Raw genomic sequence first — 18069 nt, forward strand, 5'->3', positions numbered from 1 at the left:
CTAACAAAACTCCACCTGATGTCAGATAATAAACACATCAGAGCTGAAAACGCTGAACAGAGCAGAAAAAGATTCACATCAGCCGGTGAGTCGATGCCAACAAACAGTCTCACAGGAAAAAAATACCCCAGAAAAGACAAAGTGACCCATTTGGCCAAAGTACCAAAGCCAATGAAGCTGCCCAGTCTGACGTTTCCATGGCGATCTCGATACACCAGTTTCAGTAGCAGCGCCCCAAAATAAAGAGACGAGGATTATTTTAGCTCAGCCTCGGGTAACTTTACAGATGTTCGACACAGTTTAGAAAGTGTTTTTAAACACAAATATCATTGTTTTAAATGTCTGTCTATGAGTTTACTGTTTAAATATCAGTGCTGCAATACATCACAGTACACTCTGCTTCCTGTCAATCATCTGAGGAATAGTAAGTCGCTCACAAACATTTTTTGTTTTAAATCTAGGAAGTTATTGTTAGCTGGACAGCTGTTAATCTCAATGAAATGAAGAGATTTATTGTTCATCTTTTTAATATAACCATTCATTTATCCATTCTTTATACCTGTTTATCCTGTAAGAGGTCACAAAAGAGCAAATTTGTTCCACTTTTCTCTTCATCTCTTTACATTTATGAAGTAGATTCATAAAAGTTGAAACATTTCGATGCATCAATTTGCCCCGACCCTGACGAATGTGCATCTAATCGTGTCTTTCCGTTGACGTTGTATGTAATCGTGCCGTATCTAAAATTTGCTTCACATTCTGTACTTACACTTAACATTTTGAGTGCATAAGTGTGTTCACACTGAGACGTATGGAAAACCTGGATGGTGCACTCAAAACGGTCAAAAAGTTGAATGTGGAGTTATGGACACTTCTTGCCCTCAATGGTCGCCATCTTGGCTACGTAGCGTAAGGGAAGGGACCACTTTTCAACCTGGAAATGGCGGTCGGGTACGTTGTAACTACGGTGAACATCGCCGCATTATACAAATGTAAGTTATACATCTGTTTTTTAGCACTAAGCACCACTATACTGTTGTCGGATATAAGCCATCAGTATGTTTTTTGGGTTAATTTAGCAGTCTGTAATGATTTGGTAACGAACGATAACGTGAATGCTAACGCTAGCTAATGCTAATCTGCGATCGTCATTTCTGGTAAGTGCACAACGGCTGTGTTTGATTTGAGACGACACTACCCTGTAGAAATTCACACACTACGCCAGTAATATAAAGTGTACGTAGTTTACTACATGAAAGTGTGAAAGTATGTGATTTGAGACACAGCTACAGTCTTTACAGTTGAGTCTCCAGGCTCTCATCAACCCCCCATGTAAGACAGTCATTTCCAAACTGGAGTTTACCACTAAGTGCCATTAAACTGTTTTCTGATATAAGCCATCAGTACGTTTTTTGGGTTAATTTAGCAGTCTGTAATGATTTGTTAGCGCGAACGATAACGCAAATGCTAGCTAATGCTTTTTGGTAAGTGCATGACGGCTGTGTTTGATTTGAGACAACACTACCCTGTCAAAATTTGGGCACTACGCCAGTAATATATAATGTACTACATGAAAGTGTACTAACAGAAGTATGTGATTTGAGACACAGCTATAGTCTTTATAGTTGAGTCTCCAGGCTCTCATCAACCCTCCATATAAGTCAGTCGTATACACCACCACCATCCCAGCACTGAACAGCAGACAGCTAGTTAGCAACTAGCTGGAGAGGAAAGATAACAAGGAAATTTAGCAGCTAATGAGCCAGATATTTTTCTCAGGAGACGGTGGAGACCAAAGCAGAGCTAAACGCAGAGTGAACATTGGACACAAACATGATAACAACAGGATGAAAAGATGTTTAACACATCAGACAAACGTTTATCTCACAGATCTGTGTTTTTCTGTCTGCCTAGAATCCAAAAATGACTTTAAACACTGAAAGAGCAGCTGTGAGCAAGTTCCAACAACTGTAAACCTTGAGTTCAGTTTCTATTTGACAGGAAGAAGAACATTATAACAGAGAGTTTAAAGGCAGATGTGAAGCTCAGTGTAAAGCAGCTCACAGTATAAGAGGATGAGCCAGGTTCTCCTCCAGGGAGAAACATGCAGATCGGTTCCACTTAAACGGATCAACAGTAATGTGTCTGCTTCAATTTCTCCAGTACAATGAAGTGTGGATGATGAACAGCACACAGCCAGAAACACACACACACACACACACACACACACACACACACATTTATACAATACGTAACATGAATAAATAAAACACTGAGTCCAGGTGAAGCCGACCTGCACAGAGGAAATGTATATTTTGTGTTGAGGAAATGAGAACGAGAAGGTTCCTACGACCGCGATGATACACATCTCACACACTCGATTCAATCAAAAGGAGGGTAGGAGGTCAATCTCATTTCAGAGCAGATACATCCAGCCCTCAACAGAGATGGTGGACAACACAGATTGAATATCAAAGTGCTTTTTTACAGCTACAGATCATTCAAAACCCAAAATATATTCAAATTGCTGTCGTAGAAAACTGAGAAAACCAGCAAATCTTCACATTCGAGATGTCGGAACTGGTGAATTTTTGCTTAAAAAATGACTGAAATGACAAATATGAGCTTATAAATAACAAAAGGGCATTTTTAAAATGACTTTAGACTCTAATTAAACAGATTTTGAGTTATGACTTATTATGAAAAATAACCCTAACCCTTTAAAGCTACGAGTAAAGTCAATTAATCGATTAATCAACTTCTATTTTGATAATAAACTAATCGTATCAGTCATTTTTTAAAGCACAAATTGCAAATATTTGCTGATTGAAGTTTCTTGTGTCATAAATGACAGTAAACTGAGCATCTTTGGATGTTTGTTGATCTTTGTAACCAAGAGCTTTAAGAACTAATAACAAACATTTTTCATCACTTTCTGACATTTTATAGACAAAACGATTGTGAGAGCCAAGTTATGTTTATGTATGTTTAAGTCATTGAATAAGTGGAGTCTACATTGTGTTAAACAACTCATGTTAACTGAAATTACTCACAAGTCATTGAATAAGTTTGTAATAGTAATTTGTTAAAGTTCAGCTAATAATCATTTGGTTTAATTGACGTTGATGTAAGCGTGATATTTTGTAAAGGCAACATTATTTAATCTTCCTGTGAAGTAGGTTACTGTCACTTTAAGAGATCTACTGGGGTCAACCTGTGGTTTTCTTACTGTAGTCCAGTTTGCTGATTAGTAGAACTTGGCTTTGAATACTCCTGTAAGAAGATGCTACAAACTGTGGAATAAATACTTGTTTTTATCATTTTTTACATCGGAGTCCTGTAGAAGTTTTTCCTCCTTCAGGCCGAGGTCCTCGCTGACCTTCAACCAGCCACAACGATATCGATAATAAAACTAATCATAAACCCTTTAACCAAAGTGTTGCAACTGTTTAACAGGTATCAAAGACATTAAGCGATCTTTTAATCTTCATATTAATCAGATTAGACCTCAGATGTGACCTCAAAAAGCACTTTTTAAGTTATTTTCTGCTTTTGTTCCCACTGTTTTCCGCCCATTTTGGTGATGCGTTCATGGCACAAAATCTTAGGAGGAGATATGAAAATACAAGTTCCAGAAAAATAAGGATCACAATGTTCACCTCGGCTGCCAACCAGCCTGCGCAGTTCCCAACATAAACACCAAAGAAAACTGATTACAATATCGGTGCCACTTCTGTTGTCTTTTCCACAACTGCTTCCTTCCACCACTTACTAAACAGCCAATAAAAACGCCATATTCATCCCCGCGTCTGACTTTTTAATGGCACAAATCTCCCCTTTTGTAAAATACAGGAAACAGAAGGAAGAACCTGGTACAGAAGCAGGTTCTTAAAGGTTTTAGGAAGCTCCAGGTTGTGGGTTTTTTAAGAGGCTAAAACTGTTTCACGTATCATCTCTAAGAAAACAAAGCTCCTTATTAGTGACAGACAAGCGTTCAGACTTTCATTAACCGAGCGATTTGTTTTCCTTCGGTTAAAATGAAGGATGAGATTCTGCTTTAAGGAGTCTCTGCAGGCTCGGCGTACAAACACGCAGACAAAAAAAAAGACAATTAGAGGCAGCAGACTGGAGTCTCCTCCACAGTGACACAGTAAAAGCTCTTCCACCCACACACTCGTTCTGCTAACGGAGGGAAAACCTGCGTCTGGATGTCTGCGAGTCACGTGTATGAATAAAACATCAGGCTGCCGTTCAGTACGATGTTTCAACCAGCACATAAACACGAAAATAACATCTACATTTGTACTTTTTTCAGCAAAAAACGTGTTAAACTTACTCTAGTTTCACTCAGATTTACAGTGTCAGTCCTTCCAGAAGTACTTCATCACACACAAGAGGAAGAGGAGGTAAAGGACAGGAGAAGAAGAATTCAAAAATGGAAAATATCAAGACAGCGCAGGAAGCCAGAGAGGAGGAGGGAAAGAAAGAAGATGATGAGAAGGAGGAAGAGGAGAAAAATGCAGGTGAAGAGGAGGGAAATGAGTCTGAAGGAAGAGCAGATGGAGGAAGAAGAGGAAGAAATAGGAGAAAGAAGAAGAAGAGGAGGGTGTGGCAGTTTTCCCAGACCTCCCTCTGTGAACCAACTACTACACCTGTTAGTCACCACCTGTCTGTTATTACGTCACCGTGGAAACAGGTGTGTGAGGGCTCAACGGCGTCTTAATGCACAGACTTACTGGGCCCCGGGGCCTCAGGGGCCTCAGGGGCCTCAGAGCCGGAAGTGATGAGGAGTGAATCATCTCGCTGTGCTTCAACACTGTTTTTAACAACATGATTTACGTCAGTTTGAACACGGCGGCGGCGCCGCAGCAACGTAAAGACACAGAACAGGACGATAAAACATCAGGAGGACTTTGTGGAAGAAGTGATTTAATTTCAGGAGTTTGTGCACAGTGATGGTGAACTCTGCTGCACTTTAACTGCTCAAACTCTCAAAGGTGAAGAAAACTGCAGACTGTGTTTCAATCCACCACGTAACTAATCATGGATGTTTTAAAACTCTAAACTTTCTCCTTGTTGTTGCAGGAGATTCTTCAGTCTGTGGATTTTAAAAACACAATCAAAGAGTTTACAGTTTACTGCTTCTTTGCTTGTGATGTTTGCAGGTTTTTAACTAAGAAGATATTCTTCATGTTGCACACACACACACACACACACACACACACACACACACACACACACACACAGGTCTACTTGGCTGCTTATATTGTGTTTCCTGATGAGGAGGTCAGTTCATCTACTGTCTGTTGACTCAGGCTTCAGATTTAATGTTGCTGTGACATATTGTTTGTGGGCTACATGGTTCCCCTCCTCCGAGGACACTGCGGCTAAACTGGAGTCCAACTCTTAACAAAAACCATCAACCATAACCTGCATATAACCATTAAAACCAGTTCAAAGCTAAAACCAGGTCTAAACCACAAACTGACCCAAACATTTACTTCATCCAATCACTGCAGAGTCAACAATGTTTCTATAAGACAAAAAGAGGAAATAATCAACAGTTTCAGCTTTAATCTGAAGTTCATCACGTATGTTTAGTTGATGCCATTTAAAGCTGCAACTAATGATTCTTTTCATCATCAGTCTGCCGATTAACTTCTCAATGAATCATTTGGTCTATAAAATGTCAGAAGAACAGTAGAAACTGTCGATCACAGTCTGAGGTGACATCGTCTCCAACCAGAGTCCCACTGATGGAAATCATCAACGTGTCCAAGAACAAAACCAAAGACACGTTTATTAACTGTAGTTTATCCACTAAAAACAAAACAAGTTTATTATCAACTGTTAAACATCCAGAGCAGCACGTTAGTGTGTCACAGCTGTTACAAAATAATAATAATAATAATAATAATAATGTGTTTATTTCATGTGTTGTGTAATATTTTATTATCAGTATCCAGAACTGACAGATATTCAGTTTATTATCATATAAGACAAAGAAAAGCAGCAAATCTTCACATTTTAAAGGTAAAACTGGGTCATTTTTGCTTCAAATGTCACATAAATGATGAATCAATTATTGATAGTTATAGTTATAATTGCCTTATTGATTAACTGACCAATAATTTCAGCTGAAAACCACATTTCACATCTTTTTCTTCTACAGATTCTTATTAAACATGATTTTTCTTCTTTTATGTACATCAATAAAAATCCACAAACATCCTTCTGACAGCAGAAGCTCAGAGAAGAAGAAGAAGAAGAAGAAGAAACACACTCTTCATCACTCTCCTTCACCCCGATATATTAATTAATAGCCTGTAAGTGTGTTTGCTTATCAGGATGTTACTGGTTTAACAAGCTCAAGTCATGTTTAGAGAAAGCTGCATCTAAAAAATAAAGCTCCAGAGCCTGAACACACCCTCTCCCTCCCTCCTCCTCCTCCTCCTCTTCCTCCCTTCCTTCCTGGATAATTAGCAAATTAATGATGACGCCTGGAAATCTCCAATAAAGCTGCAATAAATCTGATTTTTTTTTTATGGTTTTGTGCAACAGGAGCCTGCAGGATCTGCCTGTCTTTCATATCTCACGTGTGTTAATATTGATTTTGATCAACAAATCAGATGCAATAAATAACCGTGTTACCTTCATGTCTCCTATGACAGTCTGGAAAAGCCCCCCCAGCGCGCTGCACTCCCTCTCCATCACCGTCTCCATCTTCAGCTGCGTGAACAGGAAATTACCAACAGTCTCACTCACAGCTGCTGGAGTCCATACATGAAGCGTCAGGAAACAAATGAATTAAAGAGAGAAGGAGGAGGAGGAGGAGGGTGTTGATAAAAAAAAAACCGCTCAGACTGGCGCTGCAGGGTTTCCCCGGCTGATAGAGAGCCAGACACGGACAGAAGCAGCAGTTAGTTTCCAGTCAGAGGAGATGAATCCCATGTCTGCAGCAGGAGACGCATGTTGGAGAAGAAGAGGAAGAAGAAGAAGAAGAAGAAGAAGAAGAGCCTGACAGCAGAGAAAAACAGCGAGCGACACACAGCCGGAGAGATTTAACTTCAGCCCAGCGAGCTGCTCCACACCGCCGCTGACTGAAGGAGACCAGAGCCGGGAGCGCGCAGGAGCAGCCGTGGACGCGCCGCAGCTTGGCCCCGCCCTCAGGTGATGGAGCTTTTTTTTTTGTTGTTGTTAAAGAAAAATCCCCTCAAGATATGATTTAATATGTATATAAGATACTCTACTTTGGATAATTACATGTGTCTGATATGGTTTTTACATTAAAAAAAAGTTTAATTATCTTGTATCTGCTCCTTGTACCTCATTAAAAAGAATCTATAAATATGCAAATTCACAAATTAATTTCACAAGTTTAACTGTCAGACACAAGATGTCTCCTCTTTCACTGTAAAGTTCATTGTCAGTGTTTGTTCACTGGATTCTTCCAAGTTTCCACATCACACTCGTGTCAGTTAAATACTGGACCATGATTGGCTCCAAACTGTTTGTGATGTCACAAATCCTGCTCGTAGCCCCGCCCCTTCAAATTGGAGTTCAATAAGCACAGAGACCACTTATGAAATATAAAGTAATAATAATAATAGTTGTAATAATTCAATATATTGGGAATCTTCAAAATAAAGGAAAGAAGAAGAGAAGTTTGTGACCACAAATGTCTTAAAATAAATAAAATGTCATCAAATAATGAAAGAAAAATGAAACATGAGACAAATAAGACAAAATAAAAAATAAGAATACATATTTAGGTGTCATAGTAAGAACCTTTAGCCAAAATTATAATGTGCAAAAATAGAAAAATAAATTGAAATAACATATTGTAGAATAAAATACAATAAAATGTTGATTTGTAAAATCATTAATATCACTCACTTTAAATGATTCTATTTCTAAGAATACTGGGAAAAAATCATGCTTAGCTGAGTAAATATTGACTAATATTTAATACTATTTTTAAAGGTTGCTGTTGTTAAGATATATTCTGGATATTTAATATTTAAAGTCAGTTTATTTACAGTCTCGACAGGTTAAATAATAAGAACGGAGACTGAGAATCAGGAGACCAAGACAATAAAACACACAGACACCAAAATAATATTAAAATAATATATGGAGCCAATAATCAGCAGTAGAATAAATAAACCATTTACAGGAATGTAGAATCAGCTGTGTGATAGATTCAAATTATTAAAAATAAATACATACGATAAATACTAAAATCAATAACAGTCCTCTGAGCTCATCTGATGAGATTTTTACTTTTAGATGTTTTATTACATAAATTGTATGAAACCAATGATCAATAAAGTTAAACATTCTGTCATTGTGTTATTTACAGATGGATTTATATTTATTTATTATAACAATGACCCCCTGGAACCCTCTAAAGGACCCCTGGGGGTCCCTGGACCCCACATTGAGAATCAGTGTGTCAGTGTGTCAATGTGAGTCAGCTGATCACTCAGATACTTGAAGCTACGTCACCATCTAGTGGCCGTTTCACTACATGACGTCAAAACGTAGAAAAAGAGGAAGAAAGAGGAGAAATAAAAGATTGATTCAGTTTTCTGTTGTTACCTTATAAAACAACATGTTCAACTGTTTTCATTGTAAACAACCTGCAGCTGAAATATGACCTGTGTTTACATGTTTATCAGGTAAAAATTAATATTATTTGATGTGTTTTTTTTAGATTTTATAGTATACAGTTAAATTACTCAACAATCAAACATCAGTCAAAAGATAAGATATTAATAAAACATTACATCTATTATTAAGTGGCAAATTAAATGTGATTTTAATTACAATTAATGTATTAATAATTATTATTTTAAATGGTAAATGGAGCCTTTCTAGTTTTCTTTTACACTACATGTCAACATTCACACATTTTCACTCTGTGTCAGTATTTAGATACTCGGTCATTAATGAACATTATCTCGTATTTGTTGCTTTTATATATATTTTTTTTTTCTTCTATCTGTATAAAACATGTTTTTCTTCAGATTACAGTCAGTCTTTGGGTTTTGTTTTTATTTAGAACATGTGAATCACTGGAAGTTGTTTGTTTACTGTATGTTGTATTATTGTGTGTCATGTAATCTCATGTAGAATGAACCATTTTAATGGTTTGATATGAAAATACAAAATATATATAATTATTTTTACTCTACTTTGTGTTTGTCCCCCCCCTCTGTTTCCCTACATTTCTCACTTTTACATATTTTTCTCAGCTTCAGACTCATCTGACTTCATTTGTCTCAGTTTGTCTCTTATTTAGACTCAGGATGATTTATTCTTGTGAGCATCATTTCCATCATTTGTCCACCTGAGTTCAGTTGAGTGTTTCTGAACAGACTAGAGGATCCTGGTGTGAGTTGGACGACATCTGCTGGTAAAACTCCGTCAGTGAACCACTAGTTATATTTATGTTAAGGGTTTGTTTTTTTGTATCTCATCATTTTTTAAAAAGATCTCTTTACATCACTATGTTGAAATTGAATTTTTTTTTTTTTGGTCTGAAAACAACAATAATTCCAAGAAAACCAGAATAAAACAGCTCCAAGTTTTTTTTTTTTTGTTTTTTTTTTAAAGTTTATTCCTCTTGTTTTTTGATGTAGATTTGTGCTATTAACCCTCCTGTTGCAAATTTGACCCGTTTTCAAATGTTTTCATATCAGAAATATGGATTTCTTTCATCTAATTGCCTGAAAATCACCACACTTTGCAAATAAAAGTAATGATCACAACTTTCATTGAATTTTGGGTGTTTTATTATAATTTAAAGCATCCGAGTCAAAATTGACCCGGTAGGACAGAAGTTACATGTTTGACGGGAAGACAACAGGAGGGTTAACGTAAAGACACGTCACATTCATCTTTAAACAGTTTCCACTACAGCTGAGAGGAAACACGCAGAGTTTTTCACCTCAGCTGAGGCTTTAGACGTCGGAGACTGAAGCGGTTTCCTGGAGGAAGACGTGGGATCAGATGATGAAGCTGGCAGAGCTTCAAACAGTCACAGCCGAGTCATTTTAACCACAGAGAGACTGCTGGTTAATGACAGGGAGCGACAACACACACACACACACACACACACACACACACACACACACACACACACACACACACACACTGGTAGTCACAAAAAGGAGTGTTCTGTGTCATTATCCCCCCCCCCAGAAAAAAACAGGAGACTAAACTAATAACAGCTATCAGAGGAAGAGGGGGGGGACAGAAGAAGAAGAAGTGGGAGGACGAGGAGCTGGAGACTGATGAAGCATCATGAACTCTGTTTTTAAACAGCGTGAAGAAGAAACGACGAGCGTTTAATCAGCAGCCTGAAAGAAGCATTAAAGAGTCTTTCAGAGTGATGAGGAGGAGAATAAAAAAACACCTGCGGTGACGTCACTGACGGAGGCGGGAACCTGAAGTTAAAGCTCATAATGTTACAGAAGGAGGAGAGAAGGAGGTAAAAACTGTAGAAGGAAAAAGTGAAACAAAGCAACGTGATTTGCAAAGTGGGAACAGCTGAGCGCAGCTGCGACTCTCAGTCTTCACTCTTGATGTTCGTCCTCTGTAATTTTCCTGAGAACAACCACCTGCTTGGAAAACTGCCTCCGATTTGTCTGATTGGACATCTGGTTGGTTTTTTTTTAATCCCAAATTGAGCCGTAATTTCTGCAGCTGGGTAGAAAAAACGCCATGAAAGCGCCGTGTTGTTGTTGTTGTTGTTGTGTTGTTGTTGTTCTGGAGGTGAAAGTTTACACCGAACAAACGTCGTTGCTCTTTGGACGATTAAGACAAATTAAACAAATGAAGAGATTGTGTCAGATTACATGAAACTGTCAATTTATAAAGCACATTTAAAAACAACCCACGTTGACCGAAGTGCTTTACAGACCATAAACAACATAAACAATAATCAGTAATGAACATTAAAACGAGTTTTCTTCTTCCTGATGTTCTTTCAATGTGAGACACAGTAAAATAAGACAAGAATGTCAAATATTAAATATGTTTATTCATTCATTTTGTCCGATTTCACAACATTTTTGTTTCATTTATTAGCACATTACGAACATGTCATGCAGTTATGAAAAACATAACACACTGACCCACTAGATGTTTTTTTTTTTTTGCATCTTATAACTCAAAGCTTTGTTTAAATACTGCGGCGTTTAATATGCTTTTATTGTGAAGTTATGGAGATGTGCTTCTGTTAACGAGCAGAAAATATGCAGATGTGGTGTTTAAACATCAAACTGAGGGTCGGTAAAGGAGGGTTCAATTAGGATGGGAGGAGGAATAAGTCACGTGGGAAGAAAGAGGAAGAAAGTGATGGAGGAGAGAAAGGTCAGGAGGTGTCCGTTAGCTGAGTTTGAGGCCGAGACAGAGAGCCAGCTCGTTCTTCTGGATCTTCCCGTCTCCGTTGATGTCACAGTGACCCATCAGAGCTTTCTTGAACTTGTCCAGGTCTGTTCCACTGATGCTGGACTGGAGAGGAGAGGAGGGTTACCAGAGAGGTCAGAGGTCAACATCTGCATCACTTCTGGTGGCTAAAAATGTCTAACAAGCTAAGTTTCCATCCAAATGTAGTGGAAATTACATCCAAATTTCTAGAAAAATCAGCAAAAAGAAAGTTGATATGTTGAACTTGTTAGTAAACAGTTGTTTATTTCCACATCCAGCAGTTATCGAACAACATTATCATTCATGTGGAGTCGTGTTTCTGTCCACCTGGTGAATGTAAGTCCAATATTCACTCTCTTTTAGCTCTGTTTTTGTTCTCCACCATCTCCTGAGGGAAATATCTGGCTCTTTAGCTGCTAAATGCTCCACTATGTTCATCAGCTAGTCTACAGCTAACTTTGAGCAGGTAGTGTACAGCGGCTTTTTAGAGCTTTTTCTCTCTGAAAACGACACTATGAGACGCTGAGAGTGAAGCAGAACAGTAAAGTTGCAGCTGGACAGATAAACAATGAGCTGAAACTCACTATAAAGCTCCATAAAGCCGAGAGGAGCTGCAGAGTCTCTGATAACTCTCTGTAGGTTCATCACTACGAGCCACAACCAACACATTACACACTGACAGTAGTGATATTAACAATATCTTTAAAGGAGTGCAATTATTTAAATCTCACTCTGGGACACCTCACTCTATTTAAATGAGAAAATAAATGCCAATAAAATGTCACTGAATCATTGAAATAACAGACTAAAGAAAATGAAAAGTCTCTATTTCAGGTGTTTTGATATCTGATGAAATAAAAACTATAAACACATGGAAACTTTATTTGTATAGTTTTACATGGAACTGCTCTAAGATCATAATGGATGAAAAAGTTTTACCTTCACCAGCTCCATCATGTCCTTAACAAATCCGTCCACCTCAGGACCCTCCAACGCACCTGTCTTACTCTACACACACACACACACACACACACACACACACACACACACACACACACACACACACACACACACATATTTAATTATCAACACAGAATAAAAACAAGAGAATTAACACACTACTTCCTGCCACGACCTCCTTCATTGCAATGTGATGACTGAAAATCAATTTAAAACAGAAATATATTCTGTATAAAACCTGATCCTGGTTCTATGAAGGTCCGTTTGATTATATATTTCATCATGCAAAATATGTCCTGAGAGCCAAATAACTATGAAGTGCAATTAAATATCTCCATGTAATCAGATTTTCAGCCAAACTAAAACACAGACATGCTGTAAACTGGACTTAAATTAAACTTTTAAAGATTCTAATTAGTATCTTTGTTTATGTTGTTTTATTTAACTGGTTTTAACTTTAAAAGTGTCAGAAAAAACTACTCTGGTCCGTCTGGTCACATTAAATACAAGAACAAAAACTCTCCATCCAATAAATCTTTAGTGGGAAAGATAATGTCAGTATAAGTGTGAGTGTTAACAGATGATTAAAAAGACATAAATTCAAACTTACAACATCGTAGTGAGCAAATATCTTCTCAAAGTCTCTCTTTCTGTCCTCCTGACTGCAAGCCTGAAACCAAACACGCAGCTAAAATCAATATTCCCTCATTGAACCAGCAGCAAAAAAATACTATAAAATTATACAAATGAAAAATCCTCAACAAACTCAAATTTTCAAACTTACGTCCATTTTAAACTTCAGTAAGAAATTCTCCTTCAGGGCCAAAATTCTGGAGAAAAGAAAAGTAAAATAAATTATTTATGATACGATGACTTTAATAATTCACTCTTAAAAGTAAAATGAACAAATCTGCTTTAAGAAAATTACATTGTTTCCTACAAAAGTTACCTGAGGACATTTATAAACAGTACTACTTCTACTTGCTGAAGAAGGCTGAGGGATACAGCCAAAAGCTCTGCAAACAGCTAGTAAGTGGACCTTGAGTTTATAATAATATTTTAGCACAGTGCCGTCATGCTTTTAGAACCAGAATCATCTTTATTTTTAACAGGCTAAAATTAGTTTATTGCATTTTTAAATATAAAGCTCATTTGTTAAACAGATTAAAATAACGTCTGAAATTGTATTTTTCTTTGATTTTACAGCCTGTTGATGATTCTCTGTCTGGTCACATGACACATATCAACGATACCTGGCCAGGTCATTTAAATCCAGTCGGCCGTCTCTGTTTTTGTCAAACATTTTCATCTACGGGAGGAAAAAACAGAATGAAATTATCAGCCAATGAAAAAGCAGCTGTGTAAAGCAAGTCTGACGGTTACCATGGTGTCCGTGTACGTCTCCAGTTTTTCAGGGGTGATGGACTTCCTGTGTTGGAGGAAGAGGTCCTGAAGGAAACCCTGAAGGGGAACACAAGACGCCAAAATAAAGAGAGACAACAAAAATACCCAAAACAGCCAAATGTTCAGAAGAAAGGACTTGTTTAGAATCACTGTTTGTCTGAAAGGCAGCTAAAAGATTTAAGTAAGACGATATGGAATAGAAAGTTGAACTTACCACAACACAAATGATTGAGTGTCAAAAGTAGGAATAATTAAATGTATGCAAATATACTAATCAGTTATTATTTTAATCACCAGCAGTAGGAAGGTTTTGCCCATTTTAACAATAAACAGTCATGCTAGCAGCTCTGTGAGGCTGCGTTTGAGTTACATACTCACATCCACATGTGAATATGCTTACATTGATACTACTAGCATGTTTAATGTTTACTTACCGGGTTATTATATGCAAAGATTTGATAATTAGTGCTAAACACAGAACAGTAAGTACAGCTGAGGCTGATGGAGATGTGATTAGATTCTCAGATATTTGGTCAGAAACCAAAGTTAACAACAAGATGAAAGTTTGACCAGATGACATCAAACTTATGATAGTTCATCCTCTGGTTAACATGAATGTGTGAACCAAAGTTCACAGTAAACCATTCAATAGTTGTTGAGATATTTCAATAAAGAGCTAAAAAGTTGACCTCATGGTGGCGCTAGAGGAAGAGTCAGAGGATCAATAAAGTCAGTAGGATTCTTCTTCAGAGGAACATGAACGTCTGAACCAAATTTCATGACAATTCATCTGATAATTGTTGAGATATTTCAGTCTGGACCAAAGTGGTCGACCAACTGAAAACTTAATCTAAACACTTCTATAATTTGCTTTTAAAGCCAAACAACACATCGCTCCTGTCACTCATATCTTAATTAAAACACACTTCTCGAGTCTGTAAACAAACTCTTCAGATTTAGAAATATTTCTCAGTTACTTTGACGTGTCATCAAACAGCAGAAATCGGAGGATCCAGACCGCCACGACAATCTAATCCCTCATTCTCTGACCATCTGTTGCACCAGATCTTATAGAGGACTGTTCAAAACTCAGCGGTTACCTTGAGCTCAATGTCTGAGATGTAACCGCTGCTGTCGGTGTCGTAGTTTCTCCAGATCTGCACAAGACAAAGACAAATCACCGAAAATACAATAAATATCCCATAAACTAAAGTCATTTAACCCTTCAATATTTAACATTTAAATATATCATTGATATACTTTTCTATTCTCTTGAAAATATTATGTTATAGGACTATAAATGTCATTAAAAATAATCAATAAACTAGACTGATATGTCTTTTGTACCATGTAAATAGTGTCTTCTGTACCTTTAACTGTACTTTTTTTTAGTTTTTATACAAACATATACTCTCCATTACTGGATGAACTTTGACCCTCACCCTCATGAACTCCACGCTGTTGTCCAGCGGCGTCTCTCTGCGGAACAGAAGCAGGAAGTTCTCCTCCTCAGGCAGCATCACGGTGGCCAACTAGAGACAGAAGATTAACATCTGTCATCAGTTCAGAGAGTAGAGAGATGAGCTGGTTGTAACTTGTTTACATGATAACTAGACTCAATCATAATATCATCCAACGTCACACTTTGTTAAAAAAGGTACCAACGAATATCTTTCCTGTTCCATATTCCCCAAAAAGTCGAGTTGATCAATAACTGAACCATCATTCAAGACTCACTTCCTGACATCAGCTCTGTGTGACACTACGAACCAGTAGAAGTCAGAAACCATTCTTCAGTGTTGTGGTTTTGTTCTTGCAGACTGCTGACGCGACCCGAGTCCAACATTTCCAAAAATCGCAGCTGAAAACACAAAACTGTGTATGTTGACATGTCATCTTCTCTAAAACCCAGAGACGGTTGTAATCGCACCTCTTGGATCTGCAGACGTCCGTCGGCTGTGGTGTCGTAAGCGGACCTGAATCTTTCTCTCAGTCTTCTTATTTTGTCCTCAGTTATCTCTCCTCTCTGGAAACAACATGGACATGATGTAATTTGTTGAATTAAAAATGTAAATAACATTTCAAGTCTTCAATTCAATTGTCTTAATCCCACCAACAGGTGACTGAAAGGAAACACATCCAAAACTACTAATAGTACATCTCAAAGTAGTTTTGTATACATAGGAAATTATCAGTAATATATTGTTTTAAAAATTAAAATTAATTAATTAAAAATTAATTGCAAGAGTGCACAATGTAGATTAACACATGCTTACATACGATAGTAAACTTGCATTCTCATATTTATATATTTTACTGTGAAGGAGAAAACAAAGAGAGAAAATGAATAAACAAAATATAATGAACTATCTACATTAAATAATCCTTTAAATGTTATGTTTAAAATGTAATGAATTACAGTTGTAATTCTCACAGTTGAATCATTATTAAAGTGCTAAGTATCTTGTATATGTCAAAGTCTGTTAAAAACATTTAAAACTGACAGTGATGGATGAACTTTGACCTCATTTCAGTGATCAGCATAAAGATGATGACAATCAATAAAAATCACTATCACAATCAATTCTAACCTCAATCACTTTGATACTTACTACTACTGTGCAAACCAAAATCTAATATTCTGTATTTATTGTTAATTTCTTACTTTGGCGCCCCCTGCTGGTAATATCAAAAACACACTGTAGCTTTAAGGCTAAAAGGGTGAAAATGATGCGTCTTTCTTGACGCTAAAGAATATGTATTTAATCATTTTAAGCAGGTAGGAAGACAATAATGTCAAACTACAGCCTCACATTTTTATGTCTTTACCTTCATCCCGAGTGTTTTCAACGTGTGCTGAAAGAAAGCGTCCAGCTCCTTTTCTTCGATGTAGCCGTTGTCTAAAAACACAATCAGACATCTCGTCAGGTCAACGGGACAAAGCAGCTAAATATCAGCAACATGTTAACGGAGTAAAAGTTACTTCACCTGCTTGAGTACAAAACAAATAAACTCTAAATGTCAAATCTCATTATTCTAAGCTGGTTGTTTTTGCCATTAGCTTCCTGCTAGCTGATGAGGCTAAAAAATTAGCAACCAACCAAACAACCATTGTTCACTTTTTTAAAAAAATCACATTCACTCACCATCAAGAACATTTTCATTGTTAACTAATGTTTCATCCACATTCTTCAGTAGGTTGGATACAGATGTGTGTCATTTATTATTGACCAGGTCTTGATATTTATAGAGACAGTACAGTAAAGGGAGCAAACTTCATTTTACAAGCTTCAAACTACCATAAATAACAACCTCAGTTTTCACTTTGCAAACTGAAGACAGGCTGTTTAAAATAACTGAGACTGGTCTACGAAGGATTTTATCATTATTTTTTATTATAAGTTATTTATTCTCTACACATTTCACCCTTGATTTAATATGAATTTTATGGAGCTTTAAGCTTTGAATATAAGATAAAGCCTCCCCTGCAGCTCAACTGGTTTAATTATTGCTTTTCATTTGTAAAAAAAATAAACTTTGTGGATCAAAATAGGTTGTAGTTTATTATTTTTAAGCTTTTTTCTCCCTAATCTTTGACTTTGGGAATATGAGTCTCTGATTGAAATCATTAATTTCTATAGTGTGGATACATCCTGCAGTAGAAACAGACAATTATTAGATAATATGTTGAGAAAATGCATTAAAATCTCCCTCAAATAGATCTAAAAATGTGAAAAAATGGCTGAATGCCTTTAACTACCACAATGTAACAACATTAACCTGCATTTTCTTTGATATAAAAAGAGTCTATTGATAGTCATAAAAGAGTAAAATATTATCTGGCTTACATCGTCAGTTTAATGTAATTTCTAAACAGAAAATGGTAGATTCAAGGTTTTATATTTGTGATGCATTTAAAGGAACATTTATAAATAGTTCAGATTCTAGTAACATGAACTCTTCTCTTCTTACCGTCAACGTCAAAATGTTGCCAAATCTGTAAAAATCCTGCAGCGTCCAGGCTGTCCAAGGTGCTGTCCATGGTGCTGAAAACCAGTCCAAAGGTCGAGCTGGTGACCGACAACGAAGGAAAAAAAGCTTCTTCCAGAGATAAACACGAGTGTCTCAAAGGAGAGAGAGAAAAAACTGGGACAAATTTATTCTGTTTTCAGCTTCTGGCGTCTCCTGAAATCAGCGAAATGAGACAAAAGAGGTTCAACAGCTTGTGAAGAGAAGGAGGGAGGGAAGGAGGGAGAGAAAGAGAGAGAG

General features: G+C 37.0%; 3 protein-coding genes across 8 annotated transcripts in view; 1 reads left to right on the forward strand and 2 right to left on the reverse strand.

The window, feature by feature from the left end:
• Window positions 1-7235, reverse strand: part of LOC137198199 (protein MTSS 1-like) — a 79866-nt gene extending 72631 nt beyond the window's left edge. Inside the window, exon 1 of one of the 4 annotated variants that reach the window (XM_067611871.1) lies at window positions 6652-7235. In XM_067611871.1, coding sequence (XP_067467972.1) covers window positions 6652-6723 — 72 coding nt within the window. In that variant the 5' untranslated portion in view covers window positions 6724-7235. The remainder of the gene's footprint in view (window positions 1-6651) is intronic. The other 3 variants (XM_067611866.1, XM_067611872.1, XM_067611868.1) reach the window with 3 other exon arrangements.
• Window positions 1-18069, forward strand: part of LOC137198197 (adhesive plaque matrix protein-like) — a 122652-nt gene that overhangs the window by 12057 nt on the left and 92526 nt on the right. The gene's annotated exons all lie outside the window — the stretch shown is intronic.
• On the reverse strand, window positions 10288-17929 carry LOC137198201 (secretagogin-like). Of its 3 annotated transcripts, none has more exons than XM_067611878.1 (11): window positions 17773-17929; window positions 16630-16700; window positions 15731-15826; window positions 15243-15332; window positions 14901-14957; window positions 13780-13857; window positions 13650-13705; window positions 13181-13226; window positions 13007-13066; window positions 12376-12444; window positions 10288-11520 (listed from the first exon to the last, which is right to left on the reverse strand). In XM_067611878.1, exons 1-11 carry the CDS (start codon window positions 17840-17842, stop codon window positions 11395-11397), a joined length of 819 nt encoding a protein of 272 aa, XP_067467979.1. In that variant the 5' UTR covers window positions 17843-17929; the 3' UTR covers window positions 10288-11394. The 3 variants fall into 3 exon arrangements, with proteins under 3 accessions (XP_067467979.1, XP_067467980.1, XP_067467981.1); XM_067611879.1 differs by lacking the exon at window positions 17773-17929 and adding an exon at window positions 16947-17075; XM_067611880.1 differs by lacking the exon at window positions 17773-17929 and adding an exon at window positions 16789-16919.

The sequence above is a fragment of the Thunnus thynnus genome, chromosome 15, assembly GCF_963924715.1.
Source record: "Thunnus thynnus chromosome 15, fThuThy2.1, whole genome shotgun sequence".
In the NCBI taxonomy this organism is placed as follows: domain Eukaryota; kingdom Metazoa; phylum Chordata; class Actinopteri; order Scombriformes; family Scombridae; genus Thunnus; species Thunnus thynnus.